Source organism: Centroberyx affinis, unplaced genomic scaffold (genome assembly GCF_046629955.1).
Source record: "Centroberyx affinis isolate AG114_WGS23_722 - 3 ecotype Tasmania unplaced genomic scaffold, CSIRO-AGI_Caff_v1 ptg000408l_1, whole genome shotgun sequence".
Classification (NCBI taxonomy): domain Eukaryota; kingdom Metazoa; phylum Chordata; class Actinopteri; order Beryciformes; family Berycidae; genus Centroberyx; species Centroberyx affinis.
The window spans coordinates 173,394-196,415 of NW_027279075.1; the positions used below are offsets into that span (position 1 = coordinate 173,394).

General features: G+C 41.9%; 2 protein-coding genes across 3 annotated transcripts in view; one reads left to right on the plus strand and one right to left on the minus strand.

The window, feature by feature from the left end:
- Positions 1 to 5,963: 5,963 nt before the first annotated feature.
- Positions 5,964 to 8,736, plus strand: LOC139641881 (proteinase-activated receptor 3). Its single transcript, XM_071516502.1, has 2 exons — positions 5,964 to 6,113; positions 6,694 to 8,736. Exons 1-2 carry the CDS (start codon positions 6,056 to 6,058, stop codon positions 7,779 to 7,781), a joined length of 1,146 nt encoding a protein of 381 aa, XP_071372603.1. The 5' UTR covers positions 5,964 to 6,055; the 3' UTR covers positions 7,782 to 8,736.
- Positions 8,737 to 11,572: 2,836 nt separating this feature from the next.
- The window catches only part of LOC139641879 (synaptic vesicle glycoprotein 2C-like), a 29,410-nt gene continuing 17,960 nt past the window's right edge, over positions 11,573 to 23,022 (minus strand). Inside the window, exons 4-12 of one of the 2 annotated variants that reach the window (XM_071516500.1) lie at positions 20,772 to 20,905; positions 19,990 to 20,079; positions 19,779 to 19,889; positions 19,558 to 19,646; positions 17,466 to 17,630; positions 16,308 to 16,441; positions 14,741 to 14,944; positions 14,418 to 14,577; positions 11,573 to 11,756 (exon numbers count right to left, since the gene is read on the minus strand). In XM_071516500.1, the coding sequence (XP_071372601.1) occupies positions 11,573 to 11,756; positions 14,418 to 14,577; positions 14,741 to 14,944; positions 16,308 to 16,441; positions 17,466 to 17,630; positions 19,558 to 19,646; positions 19,779 to 19,889; positions 19,990 to 20,079; positions 20,772 to 20,905 (1,271 nt within the window). The remainder of the gene's footprint in view (positions 11,757 to 14,417; positions 14,578 to 14,740; positions 14,945 to 16,307; positions 16,442 to 17,465; positions 17,631 to 19,557; positions 19,647 to 19,778; positions 19,890 to 19,989; positions 20,080 to 20,771; positions 20,906 to 23,022) is intronic. The other variant, XM_071516501.1, reaches the window with a different exon arrangement.

Genomic DNA, 23,022 nt, shown 5'->3' on the forward strand with positions numbered 1-23,022 from the left:
TTCTGTGTCCATTTAAACAAGTGTTAATCTTCTCAAGGCCTCTCCCAGTCAGAGCAAGTGGTAAAGTCTATAGACTCACTTTGTCAAACTGTTGGGTGACTGACTGGTGCTTCACCAATGGGTACGGGTTAGACAACAGGGTCTGTCAATATAATAATTTCCTAGAAAGGAACTGTTCATTTCTTTGGAAGTTGCCTGGAAAGAACCATTACATTATGTTCTAATTATAGGGAAAACAGAGAAAGAGTTCAATGGTTGTTGATAGTTGGTAGTTGGTGGTAGAAGTTTCCGAGATAGAACCATGCAGAGGCGGACTGGCCATCGGGAGTACCGGGAGTTTTCCCGGTGGGCCGCTGGACAATTGGGCCGATAAACCACATAGTATTAAAATAGAGACCAAAAAACCTGCAGCTGAAAATCGATTGGTATGTGCCTAGATCGACTGGCCCATAGTGTTGTGCCCACTGGGCTGTTGTCTACCAAATAGCCTAGTTTCACATATCCCTACCTCGTAGCCAGTTAACTTTGGTCCACGTGGGTCTCTCCCACCGCTTTCCCATCGCTGTTGTCAATCAGACACTACACATCACAACGTGAACCTAACCCCTAGCCCGTGTATCGGTGCGTTAAAACGGATAAAAAAAAACATGCTACCAAACGTAAGGGTGGTGCTGAAAAGCTGAGGGGGAAAAAAAGAAGTCACTCGAGGCAGATGCAGCAAAGTGCCTCAAAATTACTGCCTATTCGTTTGGTGCTAGTTCTACCACCACCAGTGGAGACGGCAGTGAGGATGGCCCCAGTACTAGCGGTGAACAACACAATACGTCCAAGGGTGAACATAGTGAGCCCAGCAATGAGACAGACAGCAGAGATGAGGGCAAGGGCAAACAGCAGAGTCAGAGTCAGAGCCAGCACAGCCCCCAGAGCCCAGGCAAAGCACCAGTGACATGGTAAGGTTGATGAATGATAAGGCTTATTTGCCTAGCTTGCTTTTTAGCCATATCAGTCGCAAATGAGGTAGCTACACAGGTATCAATGAGACATTCTAATATGATGGCTTACTGTTTTTTGTTCGATTAGCTTACACTAACCACAAATCGGATCTTTTTTCCGGGTTTAATGAAACAAAAACTACTAAAATGATAAATGTGGGCTCTGTATTTCTCAACCTGCTGTACTGTCTAGTTGAAATTAGCCTGTTACTACAATGACTGCTGCTACCACTAGTACTACTAGGTCTAGTATACTAATAAAGGTATATTAACATCCTAACATTATGTACTAATATTAAATACTACCATTTTAATATTATACTGATAGTGTTATGTTTAAGTGGTATACTAACATAATAATCATTACTCATCTAGGCTGAGGATAATCCAGCTGCTGTTGACAGAGATAGCCAGGGCCAGGAAGTCAGTGCCCCTTCAAATGTTGATTTTTTTTTTACAAGGCCAAAATCAGAGGCCTTAGACCGCTTTTTCAGTTTTCACCCCCAGCAAAAGACAGACAAGTCTATAGTGCAGAGAGCTTTTTTTTTTTTGCAAAGATGACACGAATCGAAAAAAAATCACAGATGCATGGTCTGTACAGCCACTAGGCTTGTATGTTACATGTACACTATCATTTATTTGTTGTACTCAAGGGCTCAGGTGAGGTGATTACCTTACTTGAGGAGAGCTAGATAGGTGTTTCTAGTTTTGAAAATGTATTTTAATGGCTCGTTTAGTGATAGTGAAATTCTCAAGAATGCAGGAATACAGGTCTCTAAAGACCCAGACCCCCCGACAAATGCTTTGTCCAGAGAGTGGGCTGACCAGGGACAAATTCCCGGGCCATTTTTTTTGCCCCAGTCCGCCCCTGGAACCATGCAATTATGTAGTAGTTATGTAGAAAATTAGAAATTAGAGGAAGGAATTCAACAAATAACTATATTATATAATTATATGAATAATGACTTTGGTTACCAAATTGACCTCTGCCTATTATTTTTCCAATAAATAGTTTATAGTTTTGCAGTTCTTTCCAGGAAATTCTTTTAAAAGCGTTGATTCCACCAGACTGTTGACATTTTCTAAAACTACTACATCATTTCATGCTTCTTTCCAGGAAACCTCCTAAGAAATGAACAGTTCCTTTCTAGGAAATTATTAGGAAATTGTTGACCCAGAAAATAAAGTGGTAGGGTTTAGTTTAGTTTAGTTTAGTTTAGTTTAGTTTAGTTTAGGACACATATTAAGCGAAAAAAGCAACATTATGTAACAGGTAGGTAGGTAGATGGAATATAATACATAGAGATTGGGAGTTGAAAACAACAACTAAAAAACAGAAAAGATTTGCAGGAGACAAAGAGATACCTCTCAAAAACGTATTATGGGTGTGCTTAGTATAGGAGATCTCATTTAGCTGTGTGTGTGTGTGTGTGTGTGTGTGTGTGTGTGTGTGTGTGTGTGTGTGTGTGCGTGCGTGCGTGTGTGTGTGTGTGTGTAAAAAGAGAGAAAGAATGCTGGGTTATTGAGAGAGGAACTTCATGCATTTGGTTCATCAGACAGGGGAAGGTGCATGCTATGTGAGTGTCTGGGATAAAAAAATATATAAACTTATGAATTCAATAGAAAGTAAACTTTGCAGGGCGATGCATTCATAAACAAAGGTACATGTTTGTGTGTTTATGTTGAAGATAGAATGGAAAAAAGAGTGGTGCTGAATGTTGAGTCCAGCTGCTGAAAGTGGCGAAGCTAACAATCATTTCTGCCATGTGTGTATTTTGAAAAATTGCCAGCAAAAATTAAACCTCAAGCAATATTGCTGCATATGAGGAAAATCAAATTATAATATATTGGTAAGAGAATGGACTAAACACTGCTTTTGCTGGTGATGTACTTTTATTGCAGACAAATATGGTATTTACTGCTCTTTTTCACTGCAAGACTGCTAGAAATGGAACTTAGCTTTATGTTTGTTTGTGAAAGCCAAAGTGAGATCATTTTGATTGTAGAATAATTAAGTGTCAAAAGCATCAGCAACATATATTTAAATTGTTAAAATCATATCATAAAAGTTGAGACATATGTTTGTTCTTTCTTTTTAATATCTCTTGTTACGGTTATTTATTTCTTTAATGCAATTTGTGACAGACATGGACATGTTTGGTAACAGTGATCTATAAATAAATGTGACTTTAGTAAACTTTAGTTAAAAAAAAACAGGCTGGCCAAGGGCAGAGAAGGAGCAATATGTTTATATGTTTTGCTTCTTTTTTTTTTTTTTTTTAACTAAAATACGGCCCAGTTTCACAAAATGGTTGAAGGAAGTTTATGTAACTGGTGCAGAGGCCAAGAAAGAAAGAGCAGTACAGGAAAACATCCAACTGGACCAATTATGTGAGCTATTATCCTTTATCTGTGAGAACTGGCAATGACCCTGACAACCCAGTCTTGATTAATGAGGCTAAATGGGGAGTTAGTACTTGCTAGGTTTATTCCACATCTGATTTCTGTAGCAACAACAGGTGTATACTGGGGGACTTGGGGCAGTTAGGTCCAGAAATTAATTCATAAGAACTATAGGATCTATAAGAAGAGAGATGGTGAAGACATAACGTGGCTCCTAGAATCACAAAATACATGAAAAAACTTTGAAATGAAAAAGATGAAGCTATCAAAAAAGCTGTAAAAAAAGGAAATATTGCCCTCTGGTGGGGAAAATTGTCAGTGCTCTCTGGCAAGACTGGCAAAGAGTGTTGTGAGTTGTGATGAATAGTCACAAAGATTTAATCCCTTCTAATGACTCACAGATTCACTGGAACCAAAGTCTGCCAGGGAAGACCCATTCTGCTCCCCTTTAGATATTTTTATAACTAGAACTGGGTCAGTCTTAACTAGAAACAGAGCAAGGCCATGCCCAGCATGTAGTCTCCTATATATCAGTTATATCTCTCCATGTTTGGGCTGATTTTGAGTAATTCATAATTAATTAATATGAACCCTGCTTTTATGGTTTAATACAAATGTGTTCTCTCAGACTCAAAATTATTAATGCTTTAAAGAAGGGGAAAGCATCAGGTAAAATTAATATCCCACATTTGAATATTCAAAATACTTCTATCTACAATTTATCTATTGCCTGCTTGGAAAATAAGAAGCAGATAGCATTATTACAGTACCTTGCCCCACGCAAGGTACTAGAGGAGACAGATGTTTGCAGCTTTAAATGTTGTTGAAACATGAAACATCTGTTTCTCATGCACAGTCCTTTGTCTGTAGAAAGCTCTGAAATAGATCTGTGTGATTTCTGTGTGTGTTACAATTGTTTTCACGTGTGATTTTGTTCATCTAGTGGCATTGAATAACTGGTGACAGAAATGCTGGATACGTTTTATGCACTAAAATAATACCTTTCTCTCATAATAAGTGTATTTAGACTATTAAGTCTAATGGTGTGTTGGAAAAACAGTTATTCATAGTGTATGTTTTTGTGGAAGTTTGCTGAAGTTTGACTTATAACAAATTGCTTGTGTCTGGCATGTGTTCACAGACTGTTGGCCATTTGTGAATGTTACAGTAAACAATAACATCACTGTCTTTTTTTTCCGGTCAAATAAGGAAGCAACATGACATTTTTGTTTATGACCGAGTGGACTGCAGGAATAGATTATTACATTTCTTTATCCTCACTATGAGTCATCCCTGTTGTTTTCAGCTGCATGTCAGCAGTGACGTCACGGGCGAGAAGTGGCCGTCTCACGCACTGCGAGGGTCTCTGCCTGTGGCGAAGCTGGGTTCACACAGATGTTGATGCTAGCTACATCTCTCTCCGCATGCCGCATAAACACAAGAGGTGAAACAAGACAGTGTGTCAAAGGTCACACCTGTGATCAGCTGGACATTAGTGATAAGTTATAAAATGGTTATCAGCACGTGCAGATGGGGAAACTTAAATAATCATGAATGATAATCATACAGCATGAAATGAAAAATAAATAGCATCCCTTGATCCCTTGTCCAAAAGGTTATAGTGCTATAGCCAATAAGAGAGTTTTTTTTATGTTGTCGAAAACAAAAGTGGTTGAAGTTTCCTCTAAACATGACAATGAGACACAGGAAAGGAGCAAACCTGAGGGGAGCTTATCATCAAAACGCATCTATGAAACATTTGCAAAGCCTCAGACAGTTTTAGAAATAGGACAAACGTCGTTCAGATATGACTCATCCCAAATGAACTGTGGTTAGAGGACAGTGACAGATAGACCGAGAGGCTTTTATTTCACTTGTTATTCTTTGAGAAGTTTGGACAGCTGAAGCATCACAGGTTTCGTAGTTTGTGTATAAAACAAAATAAGACAGTAAAAGGTCTTTAATGAAAAAAGTTTCCTCTGTAAAAAAAAAACTGAGCGGAAGAGAAGACTAAACAAAACTGCTCAAGTTCAGACAAGCTTATCAACTGCAGTCAGACATTTCCTCTGTTGCGGCTCCCTTGAGTGTGTGTTGTGTGTCACTCCACTTGCCTGTAGACATCACATCGCTGGGACAAAAGGGACAGATAAACTGTAACCACAGAAATAAAGAAAGCCTTACATTTGGTTATAATAGTGATGTATATTAATGGAGTCATTTACTTGACAATGTTGCATAGGCAAATTGCTCAATTATGCAGATCTTACATAAAAAAATCTAGTTTTTCTAAGTCAAGTAACAGTACAGTCAATAGGTTATGCTAAAGATATAAAAAATAAAATGTGCTTCACTATGTTATAGCACTGTCACCTGTCACAACATAAATAAAAAGGTAGATTACTGAATGTTGAAACACTGTGTGCATGTTACAACAGAAACAAACGCCTAAGCACATTCCTGTTGAACCGATGTGGGTATGATGTCAAGTTTTTTTCTGTTCCAGCTTGGGCTGATTGGAGGCATTAGAGAAGAAGGGGAGGTGTTTGCGACCCCAGCACCGGACAGAGGTGACGCCGAACAGTCAAGACATGTGAAGCTGATCACACACCAGACTGATTTGCCTCTTAGCGTTGAGTGCTGTTGGACAATTGGGAAAAAAAATGGGAAAGCTCGTTCTCTTTTTCCTACTCTCCTTTCTCTTTCTAGATGTCACACAAGGTAAGTGATACTTAGTTTCTGAAGTTAAGCTTAAGAGTAGCATGATATGTTAAATGTTTAAATTGTTGTTTTTTTTATCACAACCACTTTTTATCACAACTCTACTTTTTACTTAGCTTATTCAAAAATAAAAATGTTGGATGTTTGCAGTGTCCACCAACTTTTTCACCAAACTGTAATATTTTATGAAAGCAATTTGCTGACAACTCAGACACTATTTATGAATAAATAGAACCCCAAAAAATGTTTCAGTTTCAATTTCAGGTTCAGCTGAATATAGAGTTGTGATACAAGGACAGTAGTGCATTTTTTTGACATTTTGTTGTATGTTTCTACTCAAATGAGATGTCAAATGAGACAGTTCCTCTTCCGTGTCAAACCACCTTTGTATGCTATTGTCTAGCTAGTAGTTCCAAAAAAACCTGTCAACATTATGGATGCAGGATGATATCTGTATATTAGTGTATTATTGTATGGTTTATAATAATGGTGGTCCAATAATTCTAAATTGATTGTGATAAAATATACTGTAGTACACTCTAACATAAATATTAACTCTTTTATCCTGTGTTGGAAACAGGGAAAGGGAGAGGGAGAGGCAGGAGGAACATCTCTGAAGTGGCCTTCCCTGGGCCTCGGACATTTAAAGGCGAACCAGAAGTTATTCAGACCAAGTTCGCCTCTCCCTTAAACGGGACACAGGCTCCCCATTCATCTCTCCCCAGCGATCACGCCCCTCCAGCCCTACGGTTACTAAGCAACAGCACAGCAGGATACCTCCGCGGTCGCCTGAGCACGCGGGTCATCCCCACTATTTATATTCTGGTTGTTGCCGTTGGGATCCCCGCCAACGCCGCCATCTTGTGCGCACTGGCCACTAAAATTAGGAAGGTGTCCTCTGCCATCCTCTACTGCAGCCTGGCTCTCTCCGACCTCCTCCTCCTCCTCTCCCTCATCTTCAAGGCTCGCTACCATCTCCATGGCAACCACTGGGGGCTCGGAGAGACCGCCTGTCGAATGGTCACGGCTTGTTTCTATGGCAACCTCTACTGCTCGGCCCAGACGCTGGCCTGCATCAGCGTCAAGCGCTACCTGGCTGTGGTGCACCCGTTCCTGTACAAACGGCTCCCGAAGAGGGCCTGCGCCGCCTGGGCCAGCCTGGCTGTGTGGGGAGTGTTCGGGGCGGCGGCGGTTCCTGAGCTGCTGGTCCGGCAGAGCTACCGGCTCCCTCAGCTGGGCCTCACCACCTGCCACGACGTCCTGCCGCTGGACTACAGCTCCCACATGCCCCTGCTCTACTACAACCTGGGCCTGACCTTCTTGGGCCTGCTGCTGCCGTTGGCGGTGACGGCCGTGTGCTACGTCCGAATCGTCCGCGAGCTCAACCGCTCGCACCACGACTGGGCCATGTACATCAAGGCCAGCTCGCTCGTGTTCGTTATCTTCCTGCTGTGCTTCGCCCCCGCCGGAGTCCTGCACTTCCTCCATTACGTGCGTCTATCTGTGGACGGAAAGGAGAGTTTCTACGCGTACTTTAACATGGCGGTGTGCCTGTGCTGCCTCCATTCCTGTCTAGACCCCTTCCTCTTCCTCCTCATGTCTAAGTCTGCGGGCTCCAGGCTTTACTTCATGACCTTCAAGGGCAAGACCCTGAGCATATCCACCTGAGACAGATCTACATGTTGACCAACAGGTTGGTCACATGTAGGTCACCTGATGTGGTGGAAGAGTTTTTCTCTGTGGTTGGAGACCAAAGAGCAGAAAAAAGCACCTCTATATGTGGCCCACACGCAATGCATTCTGCGTTACCAGTACTGAATTGGACTTTGTATACTCTGCAGATACTCTGTGTGTTGGTGCTTGTGATTTATAGCAGGTGATGAGTTATCGGTAATGGAATGACTTCTGAAAATAACCCTCTGAAACCTTCATGTATTCTTGTTTTGGGGATATAATATTTGTTGAGCTTAATGTGAACTAGATCAAAGCTATTTTGTGTTTAATGTTTACTATTTGTTTTATAAAGATTATTTATCCTAGGTATTGTTCAAGAAAACTATATCTTCTCGATCCAGTGAATATATGGTACTAACAATCATCATTTATCCCATTCCCTGATAACACAAAAAAAGAAAGCTGTAGACAGCTTACCTCATTTCACATTTTTATCAGATGTACCTTCTGGTTTTAGCAGTTTGTGGTATAGTTTAAATTGTCTTTTTGAGTGTTTAAGTACAAGACGTCACTCTGCTATCCCTCTGTCAGTGTGTTGGTATTTCCTGCCAAGTCTGGGACAGGATGCAGCTCTCTGACAAGCATCTGTAACACACACACACATACTAGAAAAACACCATTCATATTCATGTATATATACAAATGTGAAGTCTGTGGCTAAAATCTGTTGGCTTTGTTACAGCAGCATTTAATAGTGGTAAGATTTTGTAAATATTGTAATAAAGACTATATTAAACATCTTGGCCTGTGTTTACGGAAATCAAGTCCCATGTTGGGTGGCATCCGCCCTGCCGAAGTGTCCTTGAGCAAGACACTGAACCCCTACCAGCTCCAGACTGCTGCTCTGTAGCTGAGCCCGACCTCTGACCTGCATGTGGAGGAGGCAAGAGAAAAGAGAGTTTCCCTGACTATTCACTATTATGACTATTAATTCTCATATCCAGGATTTTCCAAAAAACCCAGCATAGATAATCTTAGTGTGACCTTTCTTCCCAAACACATGCAAAACGAACAGGAACACTTCAGAGATAAGTCCTAATAAAACAATAAGGCTCCTGAAAAAGCTTTGAATAACTCATGTCTATTGTGACCAGTCCCTAAATGGCGCCATCTGCTGGTGTAGCTGGGTGCATCCAAATTTAGACACTGAACAAACTGAACGAAGCACCATAGCTGTTCAAATGAAACTCTTTATTCAGCATGTAGATGCCAGAGGAATCCACCTTCACATTGCACTGTTACATTGCATTCTGTTGAACCTTCCTCATCAAAATAAATCATATCGAGGACAGTTAATTTTTTTTTTTACACACACCTCCACATATTGTTTAGTGGCAGAGGTTTTCAAATCTGAAACTGGGTGAGTGGAGTCTGGCTTGTCAATGACTTAAGGTAAGGAACTGGTGACCCCCCCCCCCCCGCCCCAAAAACCAGATTTGACCACCCCTGCTTGATAACATCTTGTAGTACATACAGTCATCTTACCACTAGCATGCCCTTTCACAACGATCCAGAAGTCAACTCAAGATAATGAACACCTGTCCACAACAAACCTGACAACACAGAGCGCACAAGAATGATACATTCACCTTTGACCCAGAATCACATGTTGTTTCCCCCTCGGAGGATCAGCGAAGACACAAGAACAGAAGAAAGCATACACACACACAACAGAAGGACTTCAGTAACAAACATGCAAGATTTCTTTTTCCAACAGTGATGTGCAGTGAGTTTGCTCAGCACACAGGAGGATGGTGTTGGGAGGGGAACGATGCGGACAATCTGACGCTGAAACTGACAAACCATCAGAAACCTCAAACAAACTCATCAATAAACCGGATTCATATCCTGAAACAGTCACATTTTCAGTCATACACATTAAAAAAATAAAATAAACTCTTCTGCAACATATCAGTTACGCATATGTTAAAAGGGAACGGGGCACATACAGCACACATTTGCTTCAGAGCAAGAAAAATGATAGGAGCAACATAATTATTTAAATTGAATTAAGCTGAATTAAACAGGACAGCTGAATTAAATAGTCTCCTAGCATAATAGTTGATTAGAAAATACTTAAGCTCATCAAATTCAACTTGTTCACTGATTCAAACCCAGAAGAGAATAATGTTCAGAGTTTTTTTGTTTTTTTTAAACAAATTACCTTCTGTAACTTTAATGCATTTTAGACATCAATGCATTGGCATTGTAGCAGCAATAGAGTATCCTTGGTTAAAGTTGTTAAGCATGGCTTTTAATTTCACTCCATCATGTAATACATGTAGTTTAAATCCTCAAAAATCTGCGTAGACAATGAAGGCCCTCAACTCCCTAGTACGAAAAAACAGATGGGAAAAAATAACTTTCAGCATATGATTTCAAGGGTTCACAAGACAAGATGGTGAATCAGCTACCATACCTCACAAGGGTTTGTCTGGACACACACACTGCCACGCACACACACACACACACACACACGCACGCGCAGAAACGGCGCTATCTTAGAGACGAGAAAAGAAATCAAAACGGGGCAAAGCTTCCAGCTCAGGTTTTGAAGGAGAGACAGGTTCAATGGAGAGAGGCACGACATTTGCAAAAAGGCCTTTGAGTTTTGGGGGGAGCAGCTATGAGAGCAGCAGCAAGGTAGAGGGAGATAAACAGAGCGAGAGGACAAGGAGGGGCAAGAGACACTATGAGGAAACCAGGGTGAAAAGATAGAGAGGGAGGGAGCAGAGAGGGAAAAAAAAACCAGAACAGCAGACATTTGTTTTTAGCAGCAGAGGTTTCATACAGTATAAATTCCTCTTGACAGATCAGATTGCAACAGAGAGCAAAGCCCTTAACGGTGAGCTTAGTGCCACGACACAAAACACAGACACAAGAGAGAGAGAGAGAGAGAGAGAGCATTCAGACAAAAAGGTTTCCAATCTCAAAAGTCTCTTACTGTAAAAAGCAGAAAATGTAAACTTCTTTTTACTTTAGAAATGTAGCTGCTGAATTCGCCTGTTTCGACTATACTACTGTAGAATTATTACTAGTTCTATTTTTTTTTTCTCTATGGCCTTGTCATTCTTGCAATTGGAGCAGGCGCAAAAGGCTTGAACGTCATCAACCATCAGTGGGAAACTGATTATGAGTTTAGAAACAAAGAAAACAATAAATAATGTAAATAAATAAATAAATATACCCACAAATAAATACACATCTATATACCATGATTTGTACTGAAACTGAGTGAAATCGAGAAAGATTGAAGGTTGTTGGAAGTCCAAACCTTTTGCAGCCTTGACACATGTGTTCATGGGTTGCATGTGAGGAACAGCCCATGGTAGAATCTGAGCTGTTGATATACAGAGTCGCACCACCACTGCTGAATCTAGCTCGTCTCTTAACAGCCTTTTTTATCAGAATTGTTCCAAGAATGCCCCAGGCTGTGGCAACCAGCCACTGATATCAGGTATATTTCTAACCACTGTGGTACCTTAATATTCAAAGTGCTAATCGTCAAACTCTGTATATCTACAGCTCTGCGTAAAGTTAAACTGCATTTCGTAATCCTATTTTACCTGGTATTTACTCAGAAATAACAGAATCACACTCTTATGACCAAATGATACAGAAACGGTGAAAGCGGTGCTCGCTTCAACGCTATTCAAATAGTGCACAAATGAATTATTATTGAATAAACTGAGCAAATACCAAGTAAACAACACGCACAGTGAGGTTTACATGAGAACGTTGGCGCGTGTGTCCGGCAGCCGGAGCCCCACCAGCCCCCCGCCAACCAGCACGGCCGACGCCAGCAGGATGGGGATCGCCTTGGTGATGCCGACCAACGAGCCAAAGATCAGGTTGCCCAGCACCGCTGCCAGCTTACACATGGCATTACAGAAGCCGAAGCCTGTGCCCCTGAAAACAAAGACGGACAGCAGGGAGTGAGAGAGAGTACAGGCCTATGTCTGTCTGAAACAGTGCTAGAGAACCTGAAAGAGTAATATACTGCCTTACATATGACATACTCCCCTTTACTAGATCATGTCACTTTCTCTGAAACATCATGGTATTATGGTTACTAGGTATATATCTTTTTATTTACTTTCACAAACATATTCACATGGCCCTTGCAGAATGGATCTGTTGTTCATCCCTCATCAATTTAGGGTTAGTTTATGTATGCTTTATGTATGTTCACTTCCACCTCTCCGACACTCCAGATGTTCTCTGCTTTGCTCCTTGCCTGCTTATCTATTTTTAGCAATATTTATATAATTATGTTTTTCCTGCTGCAATGCTCAAAACTATGAGTGGGAGTACCTGTTAACTACTGATTCTACAGGATTAAAGTGATAAGAGGTCATGATCACTTGTTTTAAACTTTTTTACCACTCTGGATTACACAATGCCTCCTCACGCTTTGGAATCTTTGAATTGCTCAGACTGCCACAAACTGCTACAGAGGATTGCTTTAATAACTTCAACAGCCTAGAACTCAGGCTCAGAGAGCTAATGAAGTGCCAACATTGAATGATTCCATAACCTTCCCAAAACTTGGTAAATCTGAACCATTACCAAAAAAACTAAGCAGACTGAGTCACTGGCATACACTCGGCACAAAGCCCAAACATAAAAGCACTAATAGACTGCAGTCATCGCCTACACTACAGCTGGAGAATAGAGTTGTATCATTTGCACAAGGAAGAACGACGACGGACAGATAAAGGGTTAAAGTCAAAGGCTTGGACGGACAAGAAGCCTGGACCTCCAGTGGAGCAGACACCTGTGCTGGACACTCTCATTATTGGAGATGCCGCTATCAGAAACATAAGCGGTAAGATGATCGAAACATGTTGTTTTCCAAGTGTAGTGGTCTGTGACATCAATGAACAAATCAGACAAAGTACTGTCTGACCACCCAGAAATGAATCAAATCAATGTACATGTGGGGACAAATTATATTCACAGAGAGCAGTCGGAACTGCTAAAGCTGGACTTCATTAAACAGATTTGGCAAACTAGAGATTCAATCCTTTATCAGTGGGCCATTACCAACAGTTGGCAGGGGAATCAATAAGTTTAGCAGGATACTTGGATTGAATCCATGGCTGTCCACAACCTGCAATTTAAAAGGATTGAAAGGATTGATCTCTTCTGGGGGTGTAGACACCAATGCAGATGGTCTCCATCTGAATGGGTCCGGAGTGAAACTACTAACGGACAATCTCCTCCACTCCCTTCATCACCCATCTGCCCCCTTCCTGGATGCACTCAACTCTGACACAGTCCACAACTTCAGCAGGAATCTATAGATGACCAGTCACATTCACTACAGCCCCAGTCTCTGTCCCAGCCTCAGCTAGCTCTCTGTTCCTCCAGGTCGCCCTCATCCTCCCTGGAAGAACTGGTGAATGCTGGTGTTAAACTCATCACTCCCAAAGCCCCGCTCATCAATCCCTCTCACCCATGCCCCCCCTCTTAAACTCCCAGATGTCCGCCCGCTCCCCGCTCCCCGCCCCCCTCGACCTTCATCCGCGCTGGGTGCGGCAAGCACACTGTGTCACACCAGCACTGCTGATATCAACACCGGAGAGGCAAACAGCTGATGGCCTTGGGGGTCCCTGCTGCATTATAGCTGGCACTCGTGAGATTTCCCATATCAAGCTGGGACCCAATGCACATATCGCTGGATCACAACCACCACCAAGAGATTTTACGTCAGTGCCTGTAACTTTCCCCTTTCCTGTTTTGACTAGTAGTGGAGTAACAAAATGTACTCTCTCCATGGGTGTGAAACAACTTGACAATTGGAGACAACCTGACTAATTGCCTGTCACTAATAATCTAAAACTAACCTTGTTTAATGTTAGATCTCTAGTAAACAAATTATCAATAATCTTATTATCACTTATAAACTTGATTTTATGTTTTTAACTGAAACCTGGTTAGATAAAAATGGCCAGTCAGCCCCCCTAACTTCAGTTGTATGGATGTTGTTAGAGCTTGTAAGAAAGGAGTCAGTGCAGCTGCTTTATTTAAATATGCATTTCAGTGCAAGCAGACATCATTTGGAGATTTTACATCCTTTGAATACTTTTCTGCTATACGAGTTCTGCTGTTAATCTCCATTATTTCCACTGACTTTGACTGTTTAGTCTTGGTGACTTTAACATTCATATCGATAATTCCAACACCAAGAGTGCTAAAGATCTTTTTGCCATATTGGACACCTTTGGACCGACCCACAGTGGAGGGCATACATTGCACCTGATTATTACTAAGGGTCTCAATATTTCAAATGTTGTTGCGATCAATGCCTTCATTAACCATCTTTCAGTTAAGTTTTTGAACTTTTGCACATAAAATAAACGTGCCTTGGCTTCTGTTTTCCAAGGCTTCTTTTACCCTTGACTCCAATCTCCACCTTTTGTTGTGAACAGACATGAATGGTTTGGTCAAGCATAAAACAAGGACGCGCTCTGTTTTACCGTCTCATAAATTTCCATTTACACTTTAAAATGCATTGTGATATAGTATTGCATTACTAAGCCATTCACACAGTGGCACGGCACACACCTCCTGTCTGTTGGGTAGAGCTCGGCGGTGACGACGTCCAGGGAGTTCCAGGCGGAGATGCTGAGGCCGTTGTAGAGACACAGCATGAAGATCATCATGGACTCACTGGTGCCAAACCAAAGGAAGAAACAGCTGATGCCTGACAGCACCATGGAGCCTCCTGCAGGACACAACACAATAGTAATCTGGAATCTCTTACATCTCAGACACACGTCTAGCCTGATGTCAGTGCAGGACGGCCTACATGAACATCACTGCAATACAAAGGCCTAAATCACAAGACATCAAGACATTTTGCAAGACCAGAGAGTATTAAGTCGTACCTAACATGCTAAGCCGCCCGATTTTGTCCATGAGCAGGGCAGAGACGATGTTTCCGGGCAACACAGCGAGCGTTCCCAGGAAGTTGACAAAGTAGACCCAGTAGGCGCTGTAATCGTCATCAAACGTCATCTGGCAGCCGGTCTTGTTGTGGTGGAAGGAGCTGTTGATCACCCTTGAGTTCAATAGCTTGGAGTCGTCAATATCTAGAAATGTGAGAGACAGGAGCAGTTACTGAGCACTGTTTCCATTGCGGGTTTACCTCATTAATATTAGGATCAGGGCTAATGTATACAGTATGTATATGTATATGTACCCGGGCTAATGTATTTGCATTTTCAAATTGATTCACATTTAATATAACCCTACTGAACTACTTAATCTCTCAAAGTCTTTGAATATTCAAGAATATCTGAAACATTCTTGATTATTTATTGACTTCAACAATGAACAAACAGACCGACAGATTGGATTATAACGGGTAAAACTTTTCCATTTCAGTCAAAATATTTGAATATCTTTGTTATTTGTTGAATATCTAAATTTTCAAATAAATGTATTAAGTACAATTCAAATTTAAATATTCATTACCACATGATAGTTACAGTCTTTACAAATGTGTTTACTGTGTAAGATACATGAACATTAAAAGAGTTATTTTATTTGTATTAATCTAGTACTATGGTGTTTTTTTGTAATATGTACTGCATTTTTTCCATGTAACGGGATGGGGCCAATACGCGGATCCTATGCATTATATATATATATATATGTATATATTTTAAATGTCTCTGGCCTCTCACCCCAAATGGAAATGTTATTAATGCATTTCAGCAGACGCAGCAATGAGCAAACACTCTCTGCTCTCACCACTCTCCCTCCCTCCTCCTTTCCCTTTGTTCTCTGCTCTCTAGGGACACATTGCTGGGGGCAAAGAGACTTCATTTCCCGTGGGGCTGTACCAGCAACCCGGCATGCCCTTACTGTTTTCATGTTCAGCTGTTTCCTAAGTGCGGGGAGGGAACTATTTTCCAACCTGCGCTCCCACAAGGTCTGATTCAGCTAAAGTTCTCTCCGAACATTTGAAACCCCTTTCTGCCTTTCCTTTCATCCCGTCTGTGTTTTTGTCAGCCCCGAAATGATTGGATTGCACTTTTATAGCACAGCAATGTAGCTATTTAGAGCAGAGCTATACATGCTCAGTGCCACTCTTTATTCTTTAATGCAGGAGCTGGGACAACAGACCCAAAATGAACTGTCAGGAGGAGAAAGAGAGAGAGAGAGAGAGAGAGAGAGAGAGAGAGAGAGAGAGAAAGAGAGAGAGAGTTATGTCTAGGGTATAATGGGATTTTCTGGGCAGAGGGATGGAAGGAAATACCTCACTCTGTGCAGGAGAGGAATAGTCTGAATGTATCCCACTTGTTGGAAATAAGGATTCCTTCACAGATACAGAGTTTGACATTTACTTCACACTGACACACCGTTCATTCATGATTGATGCACAGTGTAATTAGAAGGGTCATCCGATAATTAGGGCTATGTGGAAAGAGAAATTATGAGTAGGCTGACCCGTGTTGTAGAAGAAGGAGTCTACAAAGGTGCAGTTGTTGAAGAAGGATCCCACCGAGGAGACATCTTCAAAAAAACAGTTCAGGAACGAGGAGTCGATAAAGGTGACCGCCTTGAACTTCATACTGATGAACCTGGGAGAGGGGAGGAGAGAAGCGAGGGAGGAGGAGGAGAGGGGGAAGACAGGAGAGGAAAAGAGTGAGGGAAAGATCAACAGAAACAACCCAACAAGGCAGGATTCAAATTCAAAACATATTTCTAGCAACGGGTACTGATACTGAGTGAGTCCAATTATTAAAGATGTAGGCACGTGTGTGTTACTCTCTATCATTGAATGTGCTGAGTCACCATTTGCACCCAGACAACAGACAGTGCAGTTTTGACACATACACACCCACATTAAATATCTTCACTAAATAACTTTAAATCTCTTTTAATCATGAAACAGATGGTGCTGAATTCTGTTGTATTTGTATTTTCTGACATAAAGAAAGATTGGCCTTGCACCAACATGCTCCTCCTGTATCATGTCTAGTATGACAGGGCTTCCCTGTCTCTTATTGATCCAGACGAGTGCCGCTGTTGCTGCTGTACACAGCATTATGATATTGGCTTTGATTTAATCTCTTAATAAATGTGCGCTCTGGTCTCCAGTAGGGACAGGAAAGAACAGAAACAGCATATTGATGTGTCTGTACTCTGGCCTTTGTGTAAGTGAGAATCATAACCAGAAGGAGAAGAAAAAAGTGTGTGTGTGTGTGTGTGTGTGTGAGAGAGAGAGAGAGAGAGGGAGAGAGAGAGAGAGAGAGAGAGAGAGAGAGAGAGAGAGAGAGAGAGAGAGAGAGATAAGCCTTTTAATTTCCTGGTGGCGGTGGAGATAAAGGAAACAGGATTAATATTACCGGCACTGGTGTGCTGTTTGCGGGAATGACAAATAGTGCTGCTATCCCACAACGGGACAAGCGGCTTTGACCATATCCACTAAGTGCAGGGAAGCTCACAGGTTTGGATCAAAATGTGTCGTATCACAGCTGTTTTTAATCCTTTCTCATATCTACGTACAGTATATTTCGAAATAATCAATCTTTCCATTGTCTGAGTCATGTGCCTGTCGGTTTGTGTCGCTGGGAAGGGAAATTGGGGGCTGGACCGGCACACCTGTCATTTTGAAACACTCCGTTTCTGTGGATCTGGTTCTCCAGGGTGAAGTTGAAGGTAAAGTCTTCGATGCGCTCGTTGTTGTGGATCTTCACTCTGGAGGCGTACTCGTCAGCCTGGAGGTGCTTGATGACATCGGGGAACCACACAGACAGCCCATAGTACCTGGAGACAGCAACAGCTTCTACAGTAAAGTGCTTTACATCATCGTCCACATAGGCCACTTTGGGTAAAAGTTGAACTTTGAATTTATGACACTCGACACACTAGACGCTCTTTGAATTCACGACTAGAGTTCCAGTCTTCTATGTTGCCTGTGATGGATTTGAGTTACACAGTCGTAAAGTGTTAAACAAAGTCTGTGTCCCAGGAGGTTTATTGCAGCACTACTAAATATTGACTTTGTGGCTGCATTTTGCATCGACTTTGTTAACCCTACTGATATAGTCTGCAAAACAGCTAGGTAGACTTTCAGTGTGGTTTGTGTGTGTGTGTGTGTGTGTGTGTGTGTGTGTGTGTGTGTGTGTGTGTGTGTGTGTGTGTGTGTGTGTGTGTATGTGTCTCCACATGTGTGTATGTGAACAGAGGATTACATGGGCCAGAGAAAAAGACATCTGCTCATGGTGTAATTGCCTGTGTTGAGTGTCTCCAGAGGACAGCAAGACGAGGTGGCTCAGGCAGTCTCTCTCTCTCTCTCTCTCTCTCTCTCTCTCTCCTAAGCACTGATCCAGAGCCAGAGGGCAGAACTAGCGCTAACCCACTGATCTGTGCCTATAGTCTGAAAGACACTGATGTGTTATTAGCAGCACAGGGTAACATTTCGACAACCCCTCGTTGGATGCTGACATGTGACAGACGGTCCTGCAGGCCTGCTGGCTCTCTGAGCTGCTGCTACTGTACATTTATCTCCTTTCATCTCACAGCCAGCCTCACTGGTGTCCTGCTTGTACTCAAAACACACAAGCAGGCTGGAATACACACAGACAGACATGAACAAAGACACACCAGCCCCGACTGTAATTACTGAGTAATGCTGCTTCATTAGTGCGTCTCAGAGAGGAGTGAACTTGGCACATTTCATCTCCACAACAGACAGAGAAGCAACCCACTCTGCAGGGTCGCTGATGACCTGCTCAGTCTGTTACAACAGAGCAGGCCAGACAAGACCAGCGAAAGACCGGACTAGACTAGGAAAAACTACACAAGACAAGACAAAAAAGACAAAAGAGAAGGCACGGCGAGACAAAAAAGACGAGACAAAAAAGACGAGACAAGACAAGACAAGACGACAAAAAAACAAGATAAAAAAAGACAAGACAAAAAGAGAAAAAAGACAAGACCACATAAGAGTAAAAAAGAAAAGAAAAGACGATACAAAAAAGGTGACACAACAAGACAAAAAACAAAAAATAAAAAACACAAGACAAGACTAAATAAAATAACAAGATGAGACAAGACAGGACAAAAAAGACAAAGAAAAAGGAGAAAAAAGACAAATTTAAAAAAGACAAGACAAAAAAATAGAAAAAAAACAAGACAAGACAAGAAAAAAAGAAAACAACAAGATAACGAATGATAAGACAAGACAAAAAAGACAAGACATGACACCACACAACTATAAAAGTAGACTACAATAGAATAGAACACTAGTCTACCTTTCTCTCTTGTAATTTTAAGAGGCGAAGTGATTTTCCTTAGGGCTGAAAATTTCTGACATGTAATTCATTAAAGCAGCCAGCAGAAAATGCATCAGCGCTAAATGGCTCCTTCACTTATGTAGGTTCTCTCTTTCCAATTTACCCTGTCAGCATTCATCAAGGGGCTATAAATGAAAGAGCATCTGCCTCGGTGTTAAGCAGTTCACTGAAATTGTGATTAAGCTGGAAAGCAGTGGTGACTCAGCTAAGTATCACCGACGGGAATATGGCATCACTTCACATGAGGGGAGTGTACCGTAACGCTATGAGGTGTAGAACTGGAAATGGAGGGAATATAATGGTGCACGGGGATGTCAGAGGAGGGAAAAGTATAGAGGAGGAGGAGGATAGAAGAGGAAGGGGAGAACAGATGATTAGAGAAGACTGTGGCTTACCCAAAAGACAGAGTGAACCAGACTGCAGCCAGCTTCACAGTGTTGTCTTTCACTGGGTAGTTGAAGCATCTCATAAAAGTCAACCAGATCTATGAGAGGGGGGGAAATATATTTGCATGATGACAATCTGAAGTACCAGAAATAAAGCTTTGATAGCACTGTAATAGCCCTTTGAATTCAGCGTAAATCAAACCAAGCCAAAACACAATAAAACAACATACTCCTCTGAGCTCAGCCTTGATCCTGAAGAGGACCTTGGCGGCCGGGTTGGCCGACTCATTCTGCATCTCCACCAGCTCATCCAGCTGTTTGGGGATTTTTATCCTGTTCACCTGCAGGGGGAGACACTGATCTGTCACCCGCTGATCACACCGCAGCGATATGGGCAGGATGAAAGTGCAGAGGCAGAGGCAGAGGCGGCGGCGTACTCACAGTGAACACTCTCTCAGGCTCTCCACGGGCGCGCATGTTGGTGTCATGGATGTGTTTGAGCACCATCCAGGCCTCGTCATGTTTACCCATCTAGAGAGGGAGACAGGTGAGCTATGCATATGCACACACATGCAGGCACATCAGGGCTTCCACTATTATCCTCCAGTGGTCTGACTACACAGGTGACACCTTAAAAGATAAGGCTGGTGTTTTTTAATGTAACTGCTGGATTGTCGCTTCTGCCCTTATTTAGGTTAATCTTCAGTTTTTCAGAGCATTTCTCACTGATATTTAACTTAATTTGTACTGGTGAGTTCTGCATCACATTATGCTCTTGGACTGCATGGTGTGTTTCTTCTGTGTTCCTTTTTGTGGTCAAACTTAAGGTGCGATATGGGCTAGAAAAATATATGGAATACTGCCGAGTGAGTAACAGCCAATCTGGATCATAATTTGGGAAAAGGACAAACTTGTTATTATTATTTACTGCCAGAAAATTAGACAATTCTCCATCTCATTTCGCTCTCAGTTTGAATTTGTGGTCATTTTATGAAGTTGGGCTTCTGTCTATTCATTTCATATGATGCAAACTAATTATATTATAAAGTATGAAGCAGGGAATCACACCAAGAACCCAACTAGGGTCTAAAAGATATTCTGCATATAAATTGGGATTCTCTGATATCTAAACATAAATAAGGTCAGCATAGCCATAAAAAACACAATAGGGCTTCCAGTAACCCAATATAGTGACACACACACACGCACACACACACTCTTACCTCTAGGAAGAAGCGGGGGCTCTCAGGCATAAAGGTAAGGGCCACTACTGCAGAGACACACGGCAGAGCACACACCACCACAAACACTCTCCAGCTGTGGAACTGGTAGGCTGAACCCATGCTGAAACTCCAGCCTGCACAAACAGGCAGTCACACAGAAGGACACACACACACACACACACACACAACAAATGATCAGATATAATGGGGCACGGAATCAAGCCAGACTTTTATCCTACAACCAGCATTACCTGAAAAGATATAAAACTTGAATAGAAAACATATAAAACCTCCTTGTCATTTCTCTCTCTCGCTCTCTCGCTCTCTCTCTCTCTCTCTCCCCCACACAGGTACACACACATACATGGATGTTACAGCTGTAATGTTGTCCTCCCACAGGCTAATACAATTACTTAACCTGCAGGTCAACAAGACATCCCCAGAGAGAACACACTGCACACACGCTGACATTTATAGATATGTAGTCCTACATTTCTCTATCTCTTCTGTATTTGTCCCTCTCTCTCTCTCTCTCTCTCTCTCTCTCTCTCTCTCTCTCTCTCTCTCTCTCTCTTTCTCTCACTCGCTGTCTCTCACATGTATTCTTTATTAATTACAACAGAAAAGATATGTGACAGCATGTTTTGAATCCAGCCAGTCTGAATTACACTTATACAGCCTGTATGGGAATCAGCATCAGGGGAGTATGTTATAGATTGGAGACATCAGTGTGTGTGAGTGTGTGTGTGTGTGTGTGTGTGTGTGTGTGTGTGTGTGCCTGTGTGTGGCCCGTGGGGCTGCTCCAGCCTGTACCAGTACAAACCTCATTAGGGGGATTATAGCTATAATGGACTGGAGGGGATGGCTGACTGATTCAGACACTCAGCAAGATTTATGTGCATACTCTACAGTAAGAGAGCAACGCAAAGACACGCATACACAGCACACACACACACACACGCATACACAGCACAAACACACACACACACACACACACACGCTCACACGATGTCCTTGGTCATCATTCAGTGCCTATGACACACATTCTAAAACATAGATGCACACACACACACAATGAAAGTACACAGACAAATCCACCTTACACCTCCAGTGATATACACACAGCACGTGTAAAGCTGGTCTTTACAGAGCAAGGTTGATGGTTTTCTTCTCTTAAAATGTACAATTCTTATTGTGTTTGGAAATAGAAGACATATCACATTTAAAAATCTTTCCAAATCTATAACTAATGCTTTATTTGAATCCACCACTTATAGTAAAATAATGTCAAATATTCAGAGGTTCTAAAACAGACACACACACGCACATGCACACCCACCCACACACACACACACACACACACACACACACACAGTCATCTGGCCTTTGCTCACCAGTCAATGAAAAGAGCACTGCGGCGGAACCTATTACACACACACCACTGCATCTTGGAGAAAAAATGTGTCAAAACACCAGCTCCTAATCAATTGACCTCAATTATGAGCCTTGGCTGGCACTCACACACTCATTCACACAAAACAAGTTTGTGAAGAGAGACAGAGAGCTTTATGACAGGGACTTTTATCTTTTGTGCTTCAGAGCCACATCATACAGTAGCATTCATTGCTGCTGAAACAACTATGCCTGCCCCCACACGCATGTGAGCAGGCACACACACACACAATAAATTATTGTTTTCCCTCCAATATTGGAGTGAAATAAAATAAAAATGAAAACAAAAATAGAAAATTGCTTGGTGTCACAGTTTAAGATTTCGTGGTTGGTTCCAATCATTGGCCCTCATTCATCAAACTATCTTAGAAAAGAGCAGAATCTACCGTCATTCATGTTTCATGTACAAGGCAAATATATAGTTCTTTGAAATGGGCAGTGTTGGGCAGTAAGCAGTGTAAGGGATTACAGTTTCAAATTCAGTAATTACATTACAGTTACTAATCCCAGTAATGCTCCGTTACTGCCTTACTTAAACCTGAGCCCCCCTTCAACCTTTTCTTTTCTCGCTTTTGAAAATGACAAACAATTTGGGACAAAGAACAAGATCAGATGGTGGTGGAAGAGGTAGAGGACTCTTCCACTGCAGGTACCATCATCTTGTCAGAGTTTTTCATGGCAGCCCGAACAGCCTCAAGATGTCACTGTCATTCATTTGCATTTACTTGTATCTTGACTCCAAACACGTCCCAAACAAACCCAACAAACCCAATAAATACCTTTGTATGAAACCGCAATA

What these genes read in the sequence shown, in the direction of transcription:
- LOC139641881 (XM_071516502.1), top strand. Translation starts at nt 6,056, where the DNA reads ATGGGAAAGCTCGTTCTCTTTTTCCTACTCTCCTTTCTCTTTCTAGAT. An exon ending in CTTTCTAGATGTCACACAAG is followed by an intron (nt 6,114 to 6,693) that starts GTAAGTGATACT and finishes TGTTGGAAACAG; the next exon opens with GGAAAGGGAGAGGGAGAGGC.